We start from the raw sequence: 21,881 nt of genomic DNA on the forward strand, positions 1-21,881 counted from the left end.
AAAAACCAAAGAAACAAAAAATGAGGTATGTTCTCCCTCATATGTGGATCCTAGCACCAAATCCTGATAAGGGAGTATGTATCCAGACATAACTAAAGGAACCAGGATCATGAAGAGGAACCAGGGAAGTAAAGGAAAAGAAAGAATCTGAAGAATAGTAGAAAACAGGTGTTAACAAGGGAGATATGGATAATAATAGGTTTATATTAAGGGGAGCGGGGAGGGAAGGTTATACAAGGAACCTAGGGGATAAAGGGAAAGAAGGAGCTCGAGAGGTGGGACCATAGGAGAAGGGTATTATTAAGGGAGAAAGGGGGAAAATGGGGGCACTTTAAATGGGGAAACCATGATGAAAGGGTTAGGCAATGCAAGAGATATATAATGCCTAGCTAGTTTTCAAAAACCGGAGGGAATCATATAATCAAACAACCTACTGACAAATTATACTTGAAACTAGCTCAAGGAATATAATACATGTCTAGGCAAAGTTTATCTGAGAATGTTTGTTGTTTGCTCAAGCGTTATCTACATAACACATGGTTATCAAAAGTACCAGACTGGTGGAACTAACCTTCTTGGATGTCTAACAGCCATACTTTGAGGCCTATACTATTTTGGTCAGAGGGACAGAAAGGACAGTTTTTGCTCCTTGCCCTCCTAAGTTGACTAAATTCCAAGGGACTATGAGCATCTCTCAAAATGTCCTTTAACTGTGGTGTGTCACCTGTCCTCTTGATCAAGGAGGCCATGGAGACCCCACCAAATGGACTTGAACCACTGTCCAATCTACAAAGAGGAGGGTCAACACAGAGGAAACATTTCCTCCATGCTTCTAAGTGAAGCCAGCCATGGTCGAGAAGGACCTTTGACTTAGAGTTACATAAATGGAACTGGTAAAAGAAAGGAGCCAGGGGCTCCCCCAAGCCCATGTGACCCCCAAGGAACAGATGCTCAAACGGCCTTAAGAGTAAAAATAAATTGGTTTATCTGGGCCAATTGTAGGGTCTTAAACACCCAAAAGCAAAGTATAAGCAAAGATTAAAGGGATCAGTATAACTCTTTAAGAGTCCATGTATATAGCTAAAGGTTACATAACAAGAAACAATGCCAGACAGGAGATATATTCCTTTGAGTTGTTGGCCAGGGTGGCCCAAGAGACTCCCAGACTGTAACCCAGCATAGAACTGGGAAAATGAACAACAGACCCTAATCTTCTCTAAAGGAATATTGGCAACTGATTGCTACTAGATGAGGAACAGCTGATCTTCCTAAAACAAGGAACTCTAGATATAGTGACTAGATTTAAGCAGATGGACAAGCACTGGAGAGCAGCTGGGGACTCCAACAACACAGTGGATGGGAACATTAATTACAGAGTATATGGGTTCCAGTGTGTGTGTGGGACTATGAGAGGGTGCCAGTTGGGATGTGGGTATTAGAGTACAACAGGTTGTTTGGGATGTTCTGTATGAAATATAAAAAATCAACAATTAAAAAATGAGTTATATTTGAGGAAGAAGTATAAAAATTTGCTCCATGTTTATTAGTAGAGGTGAAACACATTACCATTGAAATCTACCCAATGATTTTATATCCGTGCTCACGTGGATCTCAGAAAGTAACCAACCGTGACTAGTAATAATCAGATACATAGAAATTAGAGATGCGTGCGGAAACATCTAAGTGTTAGTAGTGTTAAAAATGAGTTTTTCTGTATGAAACAGTGTATTTTAAAATGAAATGGAGATCTTTTTTAATGGTTAAAGCCCCCTTCAATTTTATTTCTTACAGGGTTTATACTGAGTTCAATATTGTATAACTGCATTAATTAAATTGTGAACCTAAAAATTTACAGCCAATATTGAGAAATGCATCTTTGCTCTGGAAATTGTTATTGAATATATTAATACTGTAATGAAATGCTTCTAATCATGTTGTTATTAAATAAATACTTTAGAAAACATTATGTAGATTGGAAAAAAAATTGAAAGAAAACATTAGGTAGGTAGGAATGTAATATAACAAAATTTAAAACTCCAAACTTGTGTGATTGATGAATTCTAGTCACCTCAAAGTTCTCTCTTTACGTAGTAGATTTCTTCCTCCTTGTATAGCATACGGCTGTGTTTTTATGGGTGGCTGTATATGCAGGCCACAGGTTAACAGTGTGTATCTTTCTTGATTGCTCTCCACCTTATTTTTTGAGACTGGGTCTATTGTTGAACCTGGAGCTCACTGATTGTCTGATAGTTGTCTGATGAGCTCTAGAGATCCACGTGTTCCCTCCTCTCCATCCTATGTCCCCTGCCTGCCTCTTTTGGGTTATAGACATGCACCGGTACCGTAATGTGGCTGCTAGGATCCAAACTCAGGTCCTTATGCTTGCACAGCAGGCATTTTATTTACTGAACCATCTCCCCAGCCCCCTATTTTTATTGAATTTTTGTAAATTTCATACAGTATGTCTTGATCATGTTTAGACCTCTCCTGTATTCGCACCCCCCATAGCCTGCCTACAGGATTTCATGCATTCTGTCAATATGTTAAGAGCTATCGAGTCAAGTTTGTCTATCCAGATGTTTCTTGCTGTGAGTCCATCCACTGGAGCCTGTTGAGCCTATCTAGCTTCATTCCATTTCAGAAGATCAACTCTCCCTCAGCCAGCAGCAATCAGGTGCTAATAGTTCCTCTGCTAAGGTTGGGACCTTCTGCACTTTTCCCCAGTCTAAGCTAGTTTTTTTTAACTGTTTGAGTTTAAATGGGTCTTGTGCATGCTGTTACCTTTGCTGTAAATTTCATATGAGCAAGTTCCAGGGGCCTGTAAGACTGTTTCCTTATGGTTATGTACCACCCCTTACTCTTAAAATCTTTCTGCCCCCTCTTCCAGAATGGTCCCTGAGCCATGGGTGGGTGAGTTTTCTACTATGTTCTGTGATAGGTCTAGTAGTTCCATCATAGATGTGTCAGTTAGCATTGAGCATCTCACAGACACTTACTCTCTGTGTGTAAGCAGTTGTGGAACTCTGTAATAGCCTCTGTCTGTTACAAAAGCTTCTTGAATGAGTGGTGACTGGTAAACTTATCTGTATATATAAGGATCCATATTTAGCATGTAGTAAAAAAAAATCACATTTGTCTAGGGATGTGACAAGGCTTTAGGCTTTTCTCTAAGGTCTTTGATCTCTTCAGTCATGTGTATTGGGCTGTGTTTACAGTGCCACATCTAAGTTTCCTCCCACTGAGTGGGCTCTAAGTCCAATTAAATAGTTGCTGATTACCCCCAAGATAAAAGTGCCACTACTTTACCTACATAGTTTTTTGTACTGGTCATTGTTTTGGTTATTAGGCTTTAAAACTGGGATTGGACCATTGGTTGGTTTTCTTCCTTAGCATCTTGCGTAGTGTCCTCTAAAACTATGAAAGCTACTTTTCCAAGGAGAAGGCTTCCATGTCAGTTCCAGCTCCATTACTCCAAGCTCTGTGTCTGAAGTATGTCCTGTCTTCAGCAATAATGTCTTACCTTCAGGTTCAAGGACTGTGGCAATACCCTGTTGTTTTAGGAGTCTCTTTGATTACCCTGACCAACAACCTGAAGAGAGGGTTCTCCTTTCTGGTACCATGTGTCTTGTTATGTAGCCTTCAAGCATATACATGCACTTGTGTTCAGATATTGTATGTGTATTTTTCATATACCACTCAAGCATTACTTACCTCTCATCTCTCTTTTCCTGTCTGAAACCCCCCTCCCCAGTTAAAGTCCATCACTTTTCCCATTTTCCCCTGATAATATCTGTCACCTATTATCCCCCCTTTTGAGCTCCTTCTTCCCCCTCATTCCCATGGTTCCTTGTATATCCTTCCATTTTTCCTTCCCTGTTAAATATCCTCGTTTTTCCCATTTCCCCCTCGATAACATCTGTCTCCTACTATCTACCTCTCTCTTGAGCTCTTTCTTTCCCTTTACTTACATGGTCCCTTTCTGTCTTCCTGGCTCCTGCAGTTATGTCAGGTTATATACTCACATGTGAAGATTTGGTGCTAAGATCAACAACTGAGAGAGAATGTACACCTCTTACTCTTCTGAGTCTGTGCTACTTCACTTAGTACAACAGTTTCTAGTTCCATCCATCTACCTGCACATTTCATTTTTCTTTACTACTGAGAAGAGCACCATTATTTTCATTATCCATTCATCAATTGAAGGACATTTAGGTTGCTTCCATTTCTTAGCCCTAGAGGCCGACTCACGCACTCTCAAACAGTCTCAAAGGGTTGGGTTCAAGGCCCAAGGAGAGGGGATGGGAAAAGGATGTCCCCCTAAAATTTTTAATGAAACGATTTTTTTTGTAGTAATTTGCAAGCTTTGTAAAAAGAGCACTAGTTTAGAATATTAGATCATAGTGCTGATCCCCCCAACCTCCAGTCTACTAATTGGCTATATAATTTGTAGAATTTGCCTTCTCTGTTTAGACTGTGTCTGTCAAATTCAGGACTGATGTGGTTGAGAACCTTCAGAAAGGCCTGGATATATTATTTGTGGGATTGATATAGAATGATAAGATAGGGTCCCCTGTTGAAACTGATGAGGATTTTCAAGACTGTAGAGCGTTAATCCTAGTATGGTGATTCTTGCACTTGGGAAGTAGAGCCAGGAAGATTAGAAGTTCAAGGCCAGCCTCAGCTATGTAGTGAATGTGAGGCCAGACTTGGTTACATGAGATCCTGTTTCAACCCTTCACACACACACACACACACACACACACACACACACACACACACACACACACACACACACACACACACACACACACACACACACACACACAGAGTAGAATACATTAAGCCCTGCACAGAGACCTTATGAGCATAGGCCCTGTATGACTGTGTAGACTACCTGTCCGTGAAACCAACGAGCTGTCTGTCAGATGTCCCTAGAGGAACACATCAGTTTCTTGAGGCTTTGACCCAACTCCTTGCGTCCTTTGCTTATTCGCCGGAGTACATTTATAATACATAAGGAAGAGGGGATTTGGTGAGAGGCTCGGCAGGCAGTGGAACTGAGTCCTATTGAGTCATGAAATAATGATAAGCATAACTGAAAGATAGGTTTTATCTAGAAATGTTTCACAAAATGACCTGGTTAATAAAAACTTACACATTGGAATCAACATTCATTTCTTGTGGAGGAAATGGCCAAAATACTTGCTGGGGGAAAAAAATCTTTGTCTTTATCTTTCAGAACTTAAGGATATTCGTCAGCAAATTGCTTAAATCTTGAGCTTACTCTCTATTTCAGCCTCTTCTCCAAGTATCCCTCAGTTTTATTCCACATGTTTCTGAGGTTACCTGTGTACCTGTCATATAGAAGCTGTTTTTTCTGCCTCACTTTCAGTTGAGAGCACTTGTTCTGTGTGCCCTCTCTCTACCTCCCTTCTCCGTCCCTCCCTGAGGATAGAACCTAAGGCCTTGCATATGCTAGCCAGGTGTCCTACTATTGAGCTACATATAGCCCAGACTTATGAGGTTAGTTTTTCTTTTTCACATTTAGATTTTAATTTATTTTTAGTTTTGTTTTGAGGCATGGTCTTAACTGTTTTTCTTGGACTGGCCTCCATATTGGTTTTGTCATGGTCTCTCCATGTGCTGGTGCTGTATGGTCAGGTGTGTATCACTGTGCCCTGCCCCGCATTTTGCTGTTAGCACTACTTTTCCCTCTGAAATTCCAGCACTTTTGAAACACACATTCATTCGTTTCCATCTGCTGTACCTCAGAGGTGTGCAGTCATTACTTATTTTTTGGTCATTCATCTTATTCTCTGGTGATTTTAGAATAATAAGGGCAAAGTGCTGACTATGTAAAGTTACATATTGCTGGAAGAAAATCCTAGTTACATGGCTTTAAAAAAAGTGTTATATCATGTACACTGAAATGATTAAACCTAATTTTAAGGTCAGCTATCTCTGTATAATTTTTCAGATAATTTTTGTCAGCTGTTTAGGATTTCGTTATAGTAAAATAATTAAATATCAAAAATAATCCGGAAAAAGGTAAAAATGTCTTAAAATGAAAGCAGCCTATTTTCCTCCCCATCTGGCTACACCTTTTATATTCTAAAAATGGTTAGACTTTCTGAGGGATTCATTCTTCACCCATTTTCTATAATCTAGAGTAATAAATGGAAAGTAAGAAAGTAGCCAAGATGGCTTTTAGAAGGTAGATTTTTCTAGAAGAAAGGAAATTGCATCAAAATTAAAGATTATTTTACAAAGCTAATATTGAACTTTTCCTATCCCATCCCCCAAAGCCTGTGGGGTGAGGAAGCCTGGGCAAAAGAAATGAGGTGGGAAACGTCAAAGTCAGTAGGAAGAAGCCCCAGTAGATCCTGAGCATGGCTAAGAAGTATTTAAGAATGTAGGCAGATATTTTTCCTTTGGCAGGAAATAGTTTTGTTATGACAGCTCAACTGTAATGAAATGATAAAATATTATCATGTTCTGGTTATTGTTCCAGATGTTTTATTTGCTCTGTGTACAGAGTCTTCATGACTTCAGCGATGCGACGTAGACACAGGGAGGAAAAGCCTCTTCTCGCAGTCCCACTACTTGGAGGACAGTGCCAGTGTGGGAGCATAAGCTGCTACTCAGTCCTGGGCCTGTGGTAGTTAACTTCAGATTTAGTACTAAGCTAGAAAATGAGTCACACCTGGATGCCTGGGCACAGTAAGAACAGGATTTGGGGAGCATCCTGTCAAGGCTCTCTGGTTTCCCTGTACTGTATGTAACAACTTGAGGTAACAGGAGATTCTTACTAGTGGTAAGGATTCAGATTTAGGCACTAGTGGCAAACTTTGGGTCTGATTCTAAGATTCTGATGGGTCCAGACAGAGGTGCCTGTTATTTGCCTTGCTGTGTGTTTTGTGAGTGCTAAGGCCTATCAGTTATTCCTCTCAGAGCTCCCAGCCCACTCTTCCTCATTCTCCCGCCTGTCTATGTGTAGAGCTCTCGAGGGATGGCATGGGGTTTTAGTGAGGTGTATGCATGTGCGTGCGTATAACTCAGTCAGAGGAACCCTACTTTTCTGCATCTTTTTATAAGGTTGCTAGAGCAGTCCTCTGGTGTGTTACAGACATTCATGAAATCTTCATGGTGTTAAATACTTCTGCCTTCTTTTGATTTGTGGATGAAGTCATGGAGCCAAGATGGAAAAACTTCACTGAAAAATAGTAATTCTTATTTGAAACAAAGCAATATTTTGCCCTCTGCCTTCAAAGCTTTATTTGAGGATAAAGCAGTGCTTGCCCCCTCCTCCAGACCCCCTTCTTTTCCTTTTGATAGGGTGGCTCAGCCTGACCCAACAGTCTTCCAGACATCCTCAGATATCTCTGCATTCCGTCTTGAGTCTCAAATGAACTCCTGCTATAAGAGGCTTACCTTAAGGCTGGTTTATTTGGAAATGTTCATTTGCTAAAGCATTTATGTACAGAAGAGGTGGGAAGGAAGGCCTCATTGGTGTCCTGATATTGAGTGGCACTAGCCAGGGATCTCTAGTCTTATGTTGTTAACTATTAAAGCACAGTAAAGCTTTTCCAGTATTGGCTGAAACAGTTTATTTTAGTTCTTTTTTTGCGGTGCTGGTGATTAAGTCCAGTGTTTCTGTATGCTAGGCAAGCCCTTCACCACTGAGCTATACCCCTGGCCTTTAGTCCCAATGTTAAATGATCTAATGTGATTGATTACAATATTCACAGCCTAGCATTACTATAATTAAAGGACATCTTCAGATGTCAGGGGAATTTAGAATCAGGAATTGCTAGATTGTAGCTATTCTGTTGATTAAATATGACACTATTGATTAAAGAGATTAAAATGTGATTTTTAGCCCTGTCATAATTTACCAAAAGAAACACGGTACACTAAAAAGCAAGCCTTGCTTCCATCGCACTGCAAAAGCCTGAAGAGTGGGGCCGTAGGGCACAGGGGCGCTGTGTGGCAGTGTCTGGGTGGGAATTAGAAGGGGAACCTGAAGGTGGGATGCAGAAGAGGCTCCTGAATGTTTGAGGGCCTGGTTACATTGAACACAAGTGTTGACAAAATCAACAAATACGTGGGACAGTTTGGGCATTAACTTAAGTAATGGGAATGTTGTGTGCAAACTCACTGGATTAAAGAGGCAGAGAATGTATGCATGTGTGCAGATGTGTATCTATTGTATACACTCAGGGGAGGAAGCTGGACATTCTAGTTTGCTTTCTGTAGCTTTGATGAAACTCTAACCAAAAGCAACTTGGAGAAGAAAGGGTTTATTTCAGCTTACGGGTTACAGTCCATCACTGAGGGAAACCAGAGGAGGATCTTGAGGAGGATCATGGAGGACTGCTGCTTCCTGGCTTGCTCAGCTCCTTCTTAGCCCAGGCCCACCTGCCTGGAAGTTGGGTTCTCCTGCATCAACTGACAATTGAGAAAATGCCCCACAGATGAGGTCACAGCTCCTCAATTTCTGTTTTTTTCTTGATGACTCCAGTTTGTGCTAAGTTGACAAAGACTAACCAGCACACGAGAGTTGGAAGGATCTCAGTTGAAATAGTGAGAATAAAACCAATGTGAAATCAGTATACACAGAGAGAAAAACCCAGGAGACATGAGAGATGAGAGGAGAGAGTCAGGCAGCTCAACAAACAAGTTCTACCTTTTCAAAGACTTGGTTGTCTTAAAATACAGAAAAAGGTTCCTTATGTTGGCCCTTAGTTTTGTTTAAAACAAACCTCTGCAGGGGCTGGAGAGATGGCTCAGCAGTTAAGAGCACTGATTGCTCTTGCAGAGGACCTGGCTTCATTTCCCAGCACCCATGGGGTGGCTAATAACTGTTCATAACTCCAGTTCTGTGGTATCCGAAAGTCTCTTCTGACCTCTATGGGCATTGCATGACCCAGGAGCATTTACATACAGGCAGGCAAAACACTCACACACGTAAAAATAATAATAGATTAAATATTTTTAAAAAACCACAAACCTCTGCAGTTTTCTCTTTTATAGTCTACATTTATCAAGTTCCTCATCCCCCTAGGAGATAAAAGTACCCATTTTATAATTTTTTTCCATTTTTATGAGCCTTGGCAACCCTTTTCATTGTAGGGAGGAGAAAGGAGAAATTTCAATAATAATTTTCTCTCTCAGCTCCTCTGCCGTTTCACATCAGCAGTTTTTTGGTATTAATGTAATTATTTTTGAGTCTGGATGAAAGAAATGTCCATAAACTGGGTGGTGCTGACTCATAACAATGGCCGTAGCAACTGTCTCTTCAGCTTGTATGATATGTTTAGAGAGGCCACTTGGCAGATATTGACAGACCATATCTTCTGGGTTTCAGAAATGTGATTTGTCTTTTTATATATTAGGACACTGTTTTCAGGTGAGCTATCCTACCTGCTTTTCTTTTCTCATGAAAGAAGTGTTATTTTTTAGTGTAGTTACCACAACCCAGAGAAATGGGCACTCATTTTTTTTATTAGTTTGCAAAAGAATAATTATTTTCCAACTTTTATTGTTCAGATTTCTACTATAATAGTAACAACTTGAATCATGTTGATTGTTGCAAACACCTTTTTTTTCCCCAAAGTAAATCTTTTTACAGCTTATTTGCTTTTAAATCTCCATATGGAAATAGACAGACAGACAGACAGACAATGGAAAATATTAAGACAAGAAACCTTCTGTTGGATAATAGACTCATTCCTGGTGTTAGAGACTTTCAGAAATGAACAGTCTCTGGTTTCGGTTTATCTTCTTCATTAACTATTTTACCATTCTATTTTGTTGTCTTTCAGCATGACTTTCAATAAGGAGAGACACCAGAAAGAATGGAGATATTTTGAGAAGTGTGTATAGAAAAAAGCCTATAGATTTCATTTTAGTTGTACAGAGACATTATAGTATACATAGTTAAATATTATCTGTTTATCTGTGTTGTTTTTCCTCTGTTGTAGACTCGGAATCGATTTGAGGGAACCAGGTCAGAAGTGGAGGAACTTATGAACAAAATCAGACAGAATCCCAAGGACCATAAGCGAGCAAGCCAGTTTACAGCAGAAGGCTACTTGTATGTGCAGGAAAAAAGTAAGAAGCCCTTAAACACAGACTGAGCGGCTGGTTTTAAAATCTAAATCACAGTCTTCATATCTACAAGTGCTACTCATAAATACAACTAATCACAGACTGAAAATGCTTGAGTAAAGAAACAAAAACAAAACCAGACCATTGCATCTATCTATAGGGGCACATATACAGACTATCTGTTATTGTTTCTTTTTTTTTTTTTGAGATAGGGTCTTACTATGTAACTGAAGCTGACCTTGAACCCTCTTTGCAGCTCAGACTGGCCATAGATCCCTATCCTCCACCTCTTACGTTCTGGGATTATAGGTGTGCACCTCCACACCCAGTTCCAGACTTCTTTCTTTTATTTTTGTGTTCCCTAACCAATACAGTTTAACAACAATTTCCTTAGTTGCATTATATACTATAAGTAATCTAGAGAGGATTTCAGGTCTGTGAGAACATGTGTGTAGATTGTATGGTAAGACTGTACCACTTTTCTAAGATATGAGAAGCCAGGGTTTTGGTATCTGTGGGGTTTTAGAATTAAATTCTCACAGACCCCTGGGACAAGTCTATTTGGAACTTTGCAATGCTTACTGTAGTTTCTGTGATATTTGGGGAATTATCCCTGCTACTTTTTTTTGCTCACTGAGATTGTGAGGCATATTTTTTAAAAAAGACTTATTTATTTACTTTGAGTGTATTTATGTGCACCTCATGACTGTAAGAGCCCATGGAGGTCAGAAGAGGGTATTCAGTCCCTGGGATTGGGGTTATAGGCAATTGTGAGATATCATGTGGGTCCTGGGAACTGAATGTCTGTGTGTGTCCTCTGCAAGAACAGCCAGTGCTCTTAACTGCTGAGCCATCTTTCCAGCTCCATTAAGATTTATTTATTTATTTATTTACATTTATTTATTTATTTATTTATTTATTTATTTACTGTGTGTGAGTGCCTGCATGTATGTAAGTTCACCATGTGTGTGCCTGGTGACTGTGTAGCCTGAAGAGGGTGGTGGATCTTCTAGAACTTGAGTTACAGGCAGTTCTGAGTTGCCATGTGGGTGCTGGGAAGTGAATCTGGGTGGGTCCTCTACAAGAGCAGCCAGTGTCTTGCACCCATTCCCTCTGCAGACAGCAGCATTGTCCAGCCATATTACTATATTCTGCTCTACACTGTGGCCCAAGAGCTTGTTTGTAAGGGAGCCACTGTTGAAAGTAACAACAGAGTTAAGAGGGACAGTGTTATTAGAATCTTTTCCCCTGGTCCCCTCCTCCCTCTACTATCAGTTCTGACTGGTACCCTTTCTCTCTCTGTTTTGCTGTCTGTGTTTCTCCTTCTGTCTCTATATTCACACACACCACTTCCTGCCTCTTCATAACCCTGCCTTTCATAGTCAAGTGGGGCATCTTTTTCATTTTCCTCTTCCTTTAAATCATTTTGAGATTTTTTTTTTTGGAGTCAAGGTCTCCCTGTAGCCCCAGCTGGCCTGGAACTCACTGTGTAGACCAGGCTGGCCCTGATCTCATAGAAATTCTCTTGCCTCTGCCTTCTGAGTGCTGGGATTAAAGGCATATACCACCATGCCTGACTAAAGCATGACTTTAAGAAAAAAAATTTATTTTGCGTGAATGTGTGTACATATATGTCATAGTGCATGTGTAGAGCTTAGAGGACAACTCTTAGGAGTTGGTTCTCTACTTCTATCATGAGATAGTGGATTGAACCAGGTTATCAGGTTTACACTGCAAGCACTTTTACTCATGGAATATTCTCGCTGACCCTAAAGTATGACTTTAAATTGCATTTGTGTTGCTGAGAATGTCCAATCAAGTCTCACAGTGTCCATATGGGGCTTCTCTTGATGCCTAGCTTTTCCTTCTGTTAGCAATGGTATTAATGCCCGTTTGTAATGTTGCACTGTACTTGGTGCTGTTTACTGGGAATTTCCTCTGCAGTAATATGGTTGCTACTCTGTGTATCTGTGTTTTAATGAGGAGAAACATAAAGATCTGTTTTGTTGAAGGGCCTGCTCCATTTGGGTCCAGCTGGGTCAAACACTACTGCATGTATCGGAAAACAGCCAAGAAGTTCAATATGATCCCATTTGAACATAGATCTGGGGGAAAACTGGTAAGTATTGGAGTTTATTTATTCCTTGTATTTTATATGAGAGATACTTGTTGGGACTGTCATTTTGATAGTCTTACACTGGCTATTGATAAATAGTTTTTAAGAATTAAAATCTTCGCTTTGTTTCTAAATTGCATTCCTGGATCTTTACAGTCAGATTTTAAAGTAGAGAACAGTGGAATCTTTATATGTCACTGTGTCTTAGAAGGTAATGATAACACCTATAGTAAGCATTTGTAATTCATTGGTCATTCCACCCCCCTGAATTTACATTGGAGAATTTGCCTGCTCTCATTCAGTTAGGCACATAGACTTTTCGTGTGGTTTTCCCCCATGGTTTTAACTGCTTATCTCAAAGAAGTGAACCGCAAGCCAAGCATGATAGTAAGATGGAACAAAAGGACCGTGGAAGCCGAATGTGCAAGGGATGGGATCTTTCTGTGGCCTTTGCAGGGTTGCAGCTTACAGCAGTTGTGGGTCTGGAGACCTAGGTCTTCCCACTAGTAGTGAACATAATTGGCCACACAGTTTAAGAGAACAGGTCAGTTCTTTGCTTGCTAGGTAGTTATTATTTTGCTTAGTGAATTCAGAATTAGTCCAGACTGACATCTATCTACATAACCTTTGCTTCTTCCATGAAAAAAAAAATTAGAGCAGGTTGCAAGAAAACATTTTTTGTAATGATGAAATGCACATGGAAACGAAGCGTCATAGAGAAGAGGCTGAAGCAGGGATATCTATCACTTGTGGAAAGGCAAGGGGTTCACAGTGAGATCAGCTTTGAGTCTGAGTCCTGTAGTAGTAAATTCAAGTTCTAAGACATTTCTACTTAGTGACACCTTTCTAATTTAGACTCTAAATGATAAAATAACATATTTTAGAATATAGCTGTGTATTAGTTTCTTTTCTATTGTTATGATGGGCTTCATGACTAAGGCAGTTTATAGAAGGAAGAGTTTATTTTGGCTTTTGGTTCCAGAGGGAAAGTCCATGGCAGAGGAGGCATGGTGGCAGGAAGTGGCTAGAGCAGTAATCTCATAGCTCATGCCTTCCAGCACGTTCCAGGAAGCAGAGACAGTGAAACTGGAAGTGGGGCAAGGCTGTGACCTCTGAGTCTGCCTCTGCTGATGCACTTCCTTCATCAAGGTTACACCTCCCTAAGGGTTCCATGGCCTTCCCCAAGACGCATCACCAACGGATCAAGTGTTCAAATACTCGAGCCTATATTGGACATTTTTCATCCAAACTACTACATTCCACTCTGTCCCCCCATAGGAGAACCATATCGTAATGCAAAATGCATTAATTCCAACTTTAAAAGTATAGTCTTTCATAATCTCATCACTGTTCAAAAGTCCAAACTCTTTTGAGACTTAAGGTAATCTCTTACATGTAATCCCTTAAAGTGAAAAAGCAAGCTACACACTTCCAACATAAAAGGCACAAAATGTACATTCCTATTTCAGAAAGAGGGATTAGGGACACAGCGAGACCAAAACAGTACTGAAAACCAGCAGGACAAACACTAAGTCCTTTACCTCCATATCCAGTGTCTAGGATTTTATTTCCAAAGGGCTTAGGTGGCTCTACTCGTCCAGCTTTGCTGCCTGGACATATATCTTTCCCTTGTTCTGGTTTCACTCCCTGCATGCAGTTCTGGTTGGCAGATGTCTCATGACTCTGGCGTGCCTAACATCCAGGGGTCTCTACTTCAACCCAGGCTATATTTTGACAGTTTCATAAAATGGTCTCTCAGGGCCTCCATGAAAGGACTACCCTGCTACATGTTGCTTGGCCTCAGTGGCTCTCTGAGACTGTAGAGGAATCATCCATGACCTCTTCACTCTTACATTTTTCATGCCGCCAAAGCAATACCACATGAATAATACTGCCAAATTTGACTGCCAACTTGGGGTGGACTTCCTTGCCCCCTTGAATCTCATTTGCATCAGGTTTTGTATGCTATGATTTTCTAGGAGCTGAAAACCCCTTAGACTTCTTTCTTTCACCACATAGAGGCTTAGCTGGGGGGGCGGTGTCTTAGCAGGAAGCCTCTCCTTAATGTTGCTAATACTCTTTTTTTAAAATTTGTTTTTATTGAATTTTTTGTGTATTTCATACAGAACATCTCAAACAATCTTTCCCACTGGTACCCTCCCATAGCCCTCCCAGTGGAGTCCATATAGTCTGTCATCTCTGTTAAGGCCCACTGTGTCATCAGTGTCCCCAGCTGTTGCCCAGTGTAAGTCCATCCACCGAAGTCTAGTCAGCTATCTAGAGTCCCTTGTTGTAGGAAGATCAGCTCTTCTTCACCTAGCAGGAATCAGTTGCCAATATTTCTTCAGATAAGATTGGGGTCTGCTGTTCATTTTCCAAGTTCTATTCTCGGTGCTAATATTCTTATCAGTTAAAGCATCTCTTCCAGCACTAACCTTCCTGGTGCTCTTTTCCTCTCAGAATTGCACATTTTGCATTTCTTTCTGTCTTACTTGCCCTTTTTCATTGATAGTCTGCATAAGAATCAAACAATAATCATATGACAGATTTGACATTAGGTTGTCTTGATATCTCCACCAAAGAAATTAGTTTGTAACTTTACTTATCTATTTTTTTTACTTATTTTTAAAGCTGTTTTGTTGTTGTTGATTTGAGATAGTTTACCCTATATTCCTAGGTTGGCCCTTATCTCACATAGATCTGCCTGCCTCTGCCTTCAGAGTACTGGAATTAAAGGTGTATGCCACCAGGCCCAGTAGTCAGTCTGTAACTATTTAATTCAACCTCAGGTGAGTTTTTAGGACTGGGTCAGAAGGCAACTAGATTCTTTGCCTGAATATCACAGGAGTGGCCTGTTTTTGCTTCCTTTGAAACATCTCAAACCATATTATTCTCAGTGCTACAGTCTTCTGGGCTTGTGTAAGAATGGCCTGTTAAGCTTGGCTTCTATAAATTCCACCACATTTCCAGTGTGAAGTTTCAAAGTCCTCCACATTCCTCCCCCAAACAGCATGGTCAGGTTCTTCACAGCCACACCCCACTCCTGGTACAACTTCTGTGATAGAATGCCATGACCAAGGCAACTTAGAGAGGGAAGTTTATTTTGGCTTAATGGTTTCAGAGAGAGGGGGTGGCATGGCAGCAAGAGGTGGCTGGAGCAGAAAGCTGGGAGTGTTCCTCTTCAAGCATGCACATAAAGCAGAGAACAAGACTAGAGGTGGGATGATAGCGTTAGCTCTCTAAATGCCGCCAGTGATGTGCTGCAGAGGCACACCTCTAAAAGTTCCATGACCTTTCCCAAACGGTGCTTCCTGCTGACCAGTGTTCAAAGACTTGAGTCTACAGAGAACAATTTTTAATCAAACAGCCATAAGCTGTGGTGTTTTGAACATTTATCTGGGAGCTTTTAAAATGTTACTTACAGATCCTCATATCCTAGAAACTACTCAGTGTTCTACATGTGTGTGTTCAGGCTTCATGTAGTTGATCTTTACCGAGCACCTGTGCTCCTGCATTGCATCTGTCTTCTACCTGTATTAATGCTGGTAAAGGGAAACCAAGCGGCATTTTAATAAAAGAGAAAAAAGGTACAGGAAAATTCAGGGTGATTCACTAAAGAAGCAGGAAAATTGCATAGACTGGCTCCAGTGTTAGTGAATAACATTCCTGATCTAGACCCCATAGTGTACTTTTAGGTGAGTCTTTATGGAATTGCAATTTTTATAGGTCAATATTGGTTGCATTGATTATAACACAGGGTGTAATATAGAATGAAATTAAAATAAATTTGGACTCAAGTATATTAACAGAGTAGTAATTATTATAGCATCTGGAAACAGCTGTTAACCTATCTTATAATAAGTATTGGTGAACTCTGACTAATGTCACTATAATCAGCAAGATCCAGGAAAGCTTAGAAAAATGAAAAAAAAATTTCAGATTTCATTCTAAAAAGTGTTTAGACTTGGCTTCTGTAGAGCAGCTCAGTGCATAGTATGGACATGAGTTTTGAGAATTTTGCTTATTTGCAGGGAGACGGAGAGGTGTTCTTTTTGAAAGAATGCACCAAAAGGCACGCTGACTCCATTGACAGAAGGTTTTGCTTTGACATTGAAGCTGCTGACAGGTAAGTTATTGGAATTAATGGATATGCTATAAGAATAATTTAAAATTATTTTAAATTTAAATAATTTAAACATAGAAGTGGATTTTGTAAGTGTGATTTCTCTGACCTAGAAGAATGTTACCTTTTGTGTTCTAGGCTGTGTTTTCATTGTCAGCTGTTACTGGTAATTGGTAGTTGTAGGGTTACAGCTTTATTGTTGCTGAAGAATGGCCTCATCCTAATTCATGCTATCACCTAAAAGAAAAACCTTGGAGCATTTCATTGTTGATTCACTTCTTATTGGTGGCAGGGTGAGAATATTGAAAAAGAATTGGGTGTGTGGTGATTCGAAAAGAAACAGTGGACATTGTAGTAGTGCAGAACTGTATTCCTCTTGTGTGTGTGTGTGTGTGTGTGTGTGTGTGTGTGTGTGTGTGAGAGAGAGAGAGAGAGAGAGAGAGAGAGAGAGGAGAATTTTCCATGTCTCTGTGATGGTCGGTCTTAGGCACATTCTTCTAGTATACTCAATGACAATTTTTTTAACTGCATAATTTTCAGTTATTTGGTTATAAAGGAATCTTTGTCAGAGAGAAGGAAGTTAAAGAAGGTGTAATTAATAAATGTCCACCCATCAATGTTAGTGATTCCTTGACACTCTTTGTGTCCTGTAGGGTCCCTGAAGATAGTCTGTGCACTTATGGAGCACATCTTTAATTGCTTCTGGGATGGTGACTCCTTGTCAATCCTGTTTTGACTGCAGTAGTTTTCAGATGAGACTGTTTCATGTTTGTATAGTAAATGTTTACTAAGAAAAGATTTCTAAGAACAAAACGTATGTTCAGGTCAAACATAGTTGTTGCTGCTTTCCTTATGAAGTTAGTACAGAGAGGGAAAGACCATGGGAGTTAAAGATTAAGTGAAGAGAAATGCATAAAAATGTGCCCTTAAGCACCATGAGAAATTGTCAGTACTGTGAAAACAGACAGACAGGTTTTCTGCCTTAGAAAACTAGTGGTGCTCTCTGCTGACATGGAGACAAAGGAGGACTGGAGAGGAGGACAGACTGTGGATCGACTTGTGGGGCACCTCCTGTGGGTCTCTGTTCAATAAGTCTTGATAATTTGGGTATAACTTCAGATGGTTTTTCCAGCACATTTTGATTCTTTGAACCTCCCCCTCACCACCAGGCCTTCAGGTGGTCTTACTCCTTCTTTTCTTGCCGTTCTTTAAATTGATAGGGTCTCATGTGGCCCAGCCTACCTTTGAATTTCTGTTCTTCCTGCCTTTCCTTCCCAAGTGTGGGATAATAGGCTGGTACCACCATGCCTGGCTAGTGACTTTATTTTTTACCAATGCTGGTCCCTGCCCTGATCCTTCCTAGCCCTTCTTGTTAGTTGCATTGTGGTCCTTCCCTCCACAGTGTTGTATTCTTTTCTCTTTTTGACACCTACTTCTCTCCTTCCCTGATAATGTTTTCCTATTAAATTCCGTAGATCCCCAACAAAGACCATAGTCATTTGATGCCACCATCCCTAGCACTGCCCCCGCATGCCTAAATTTCCTTCTTTATTTTCAGTGTCATGGTCAGTCTTTGTTCATATTTGTTTTGCCTCCCATCAGCACACAAAATGTTATTTCATCTTAAATAAATGTTACAGCATCATCAATGAAACCTTTTCCTTCACCTGCTGCCCATTTCCTTTCTTCCATAAATGGTCAAAATTCTTGAGAGAGCTATCATATTAATAGTGTAAGATGTCTTTCTCTGTTAGGTTGTCAGTCAGTGCTTTGCCCCACCTCTCCAGGCAGCTCTGTGCAGTGGTGATCTACATTCACACCCTTCCCATGTCATGCCCTTTACATGCCTGCCGTCTCCTCCATGATACACTTGGCTCATTTGCTTCAGGGCCACCATACTACTCTTTTTTTCTCCTACCTCACTGCCTCTTTGTTTTTTACACATTCCTTCTCCAGTTTATTTTACAGACCCTATGTGGTTTGGGTTCTCTGGAGCTTAGTCCTCAGGACACTTCTCTCCCTATGACATTCCTTTATGATCTTGTCTAGTTCATAATTTTAAGTGTTGGTAATAGATATGTTGGTAATGACGAGATGTGTTTTCATTTCCTTCCCCCAACTTCAGGGTATTGTATCTGGCTGCCTTTCCGTGTTACTTCTGGGATGGCTCATGGGCACTTCACAGCGCAGAGGTTATATGGTATTGCTTGTTGTTGTATAAATTTCAATTAATTTATTTTTATTTTATGTATATGCATGTTTGCCCACAGAAGAGGGCAGTGGATCACCCGGAACTGGAGTTATGAATGATTGTGAGCCACCATGTGGGTGCTGAGAACCAAGCCTGGATCCCTCTGTAAGACCAGCAAGCGCTCTTACCCACTGAGCCATCTTTCAGCCCAGCCCTGTTTTATAAATATTTGAACTTTTTTTTTTTCCGGTCTCTTTGAGACAGGGTTTCCCCTGTAGTCCCAGCTGGCCTGGTACTCGCTTTGTAGACCAAGCTGGCCTCGAACTTACAGAGATCCTCCTACCTCTACCTCCCGAGTGCTGGGATTAAAGGTGTGCACCATCATGCCCAGCAAAGTTTTGAACTTTTAAGATTGTCTTTATTAGTATTATGTTTTGGTGCTGCTGAGTTTGGAATATAGGGCCTTGTGCACAGTGGGAAGTATTGCACCAGTACACTATACTTAGCTATACCACCTAGCGCCCACACATTTTCTTTGAAGGGAAAGTAGATTTTGCTTATTGGGTTCAGCATTTCATATAGGTATATGAATTCAATCATGGAAATACTGATCCATAAACCTTTTAAAAAGTAATATCTGCTTCTCTTAAGCTTTACCATTCTCTAAATCTCTAGCTAAATTAGAAGATAATTCACAGTCATAATGTATTTTCTTTACGGCTTATTTCAGTTTTCAGAATGAAGCTATTTTTTATGCTTGAATTTTAGACTGCTATTGTTTTTGACTTATTGTCTCATCTCTCAACAGAGAAGCATCTATTTGTGTTTGCTATTACCAATGCATAGTGGTTTTGGGAGGGGGTCAAAATCCCCACCCAACTGTTTTGCTCATTTGTGGAGCAAAAATTAGTGGGCTGGGGGGCTTAGCTATTATGAGCATGTATTGCTCTTGCAGAGGACCTGAACTCAGTTCCCAGGACCCACTGGGGCAGGTGGCTCACAACTGTTTGTAACTCCAGTTCTGGGGGATTCAACATCCTTTTCTAGCCTCTGCAGGCACTGCACTCATATGTACATACCCACACATAGACACGACACATACATACATAATTAAAAAATATCTTAAAACACTAGCTAGTGGGCTGGGTGTTGGGGAGAATGTACATTGAGGTTTCTATATTTCTGAACTTCTCAGGACATTAATTAGAAGTTTTAGTGTTAATGATTCTGCTCTTGTCTATCCCTGGTTCTTGGCCCAGTAGACTACTAGGAATTACAAGTAATTTATTCTTCCTCTATTTGATTATGAATTCCATAAGAGTAGGGGCCTTGTCTCACTTAACATTACTTGGTACTGCAATACCAAGTGTAATGCTTGGTGGGCATTTGCCAAATTTGTACTGGATTAACTGAAATTGAATTGTTGCTCAGAAGTGACAGAACTGAGATTAGAGTCAGTCAGGCAACTGTCAGTCAGTAGCCTTTTCCTCTTTGCTGCACCACTGTGGCCCGAGCTCCAGGTTTCATCTCAGCTTCAAGAAAAATTTAACCCAAATGGATTTTTGATGGGGTTTGTGCAGAATTCCTGTTGGGATGGCAGTTTCATAGTTGATTGCTTATGTTTAGCATAAACTTTGCTTTCTTTCCAAATACCTGTTCTTGCCACTTTCTCTTTCTGGTACTAGGAAGAGTAGTAGCATGACCCTAGGTGATACTTCATGAACCTGGGCTGGGGTTTGATCTTGGTGGATAGGACTCAAAAGCTTTTGCTTAACTGTGGCATTTGGTTCAAGTTAGGTTTGGTTAGATAGGTTCACTTCAGGAAAGTCAACATAGCTTAACCATGTTAAAGTTTGCTTTTTCTTGTTTATGAAGCCCAAGGTAGCCAAGTCAGGCTTGCTGTTAGCGTTTTGGGCTTAGTTCGGTTTCTCAGGTAGCTCAGGTTCAAGATGCCTGATTCTGTTTTTCTCATAGTGCTGTTTTAAGAGCACCTGCTCATACATCAGTTCCTGATGGAGTTACTGCTTGGTTCAGGGGAGGCTTTCACACCTTTAGGTTAGAATATTGCTTTCTTGTTTCCATTGGCCATGTCTAATGTTTAGACAGTCTGCTACAGAGAGCAAAGGGCACAATGCCATTAGTGGGTTAGATGGAGACTAGCAGGCCATTCTTCTTTTTAGGGGATGCAAGCTTTGTTCTTTTTTACTCTTCAATTCACTAAAAGACTGCTTTGAATATTTTCTTAACTATGGGGGAGCATTTAAGAACATGTACTAAAATACCTTAAAAGGGGGGCTGAAGAGGTAGCTCAGCAGTTAAGAGCACTTGATGCCCTTGTAGAGGACCTGAGTTAGTTCCCACATGGTGGCTCACAACTGTCCTTAACTCCAGTTCCAGGGAATCTGATGCTTTCTCTAGCCTCTGTAGGCGTTGCACACATTTGATGTACTTACATACATGCAGACAAAACACTCATACACAAAAAATAAAAATTAAAAAAATTAAACCCACCATAACTCCCCCCCAAAAGACTGCCTCTAGAAGAGCATACAATATTTCAAAATCATATTTCTTATAAGGAAGTTTCCAAAGCGTATACAGAACTCTAAGAACTCAGTAATAAAAAGACTTAGCCTTTGAAAGTGAGTAAAAGATGTGACTGAGACATTTCTTTGAGGAAAATATACAAATACAAATAAGCACTTGAAAAGATGTTGAATATGATATTAGGGAATTGAAAACAAAAACCACATTGAGATAATGTTTCCTCTCTACTTGGGTGGATGTAAGTATAAAGTCAGATGGTAGCAAGTGCAGATGAGGGTATAGAATGATTGGAATCCTCACATACCGAGAGTGGGAAGATGAAGACTGGAATTTCCTTGAAAACAGCTTGGCAGCTCTTGAAAAGGTTAAGCATAGCATTGTCATCTGACCCAGAAATTCTACATATATATTTATATATGTACATACATATGTATATATGAATGTAGTAATGTATGTTCAAACAAAACATGCATGAATATTCACAGATGCATTATTCATAATATCCCCAAAGAAGAAACAGCATAAATGTTTATGTGCTGATGAATGTGTAAATAAAAGCACATCCATATAATGAACAATGACTTCCAACTAAAAGGAAGATTGAATATGTGATAAAAGGTTGGAATGAACCCAGAAAGCAATTGGGTAAAAGAATTCAGTGATAAAGGAGTACATATTATGTAATTCCATTTATGTGTATGTCCTGAACACAGGTCTGTTTAGATAAAGCAGGAGTTGCCTGGGTCTGGGTGTTTGTTGGAAGTGTTGGTTATTGAAGATGTGTGATAAAAATG

The 21,881-nt window shown here is 40.2% G+C and overlaps 1 protein-coding gene across 2 annotated transcripts in view; it reads left to right on the top strand.

Moving 5' to 3' along the window:
• Positions 1-21,881, top strand: part of Arhgap10 (Rho GTPase activating protein 10) — a 415,566-nt gene that overhangs the window by 165,136 nt on the left and 228,549 nt on the right. For both annotated transcript variants that reach the window (XM_017802706.2, XM_008851102.3), the window contains exons 8-10: positions 9,984-10,113; positions 12,123-12,229; positions 16,258-16,352. In XM_017802706.2, coding sequence (XP_017658195.1) covers positions 9,984-10,113; positions 12,123-12,229; positions 16,258-16,352 — 332 coding nt within the window. The remainder of the gene's footprint in view (positions 1-9,983; positions 10,114-12,122; positions 12,230-16,257; positions 16,353-21,881) is intronic.

This window comes from Nannospalax galili, unplaced genomic scaffold, assembly GCF_000622305.1.
Source record: "Nannospalax galili isolate Female #2095 unplaced genomic scaffold, S.galili_v1.0 scaffold585, whole genome shotgun sequence".
Lineage (NCBI taxonomy): Eukaryota > Metazoa > Chordata > Mammalia > Rodentia > Spalacidae > Nannospalax > Nannospalax galili.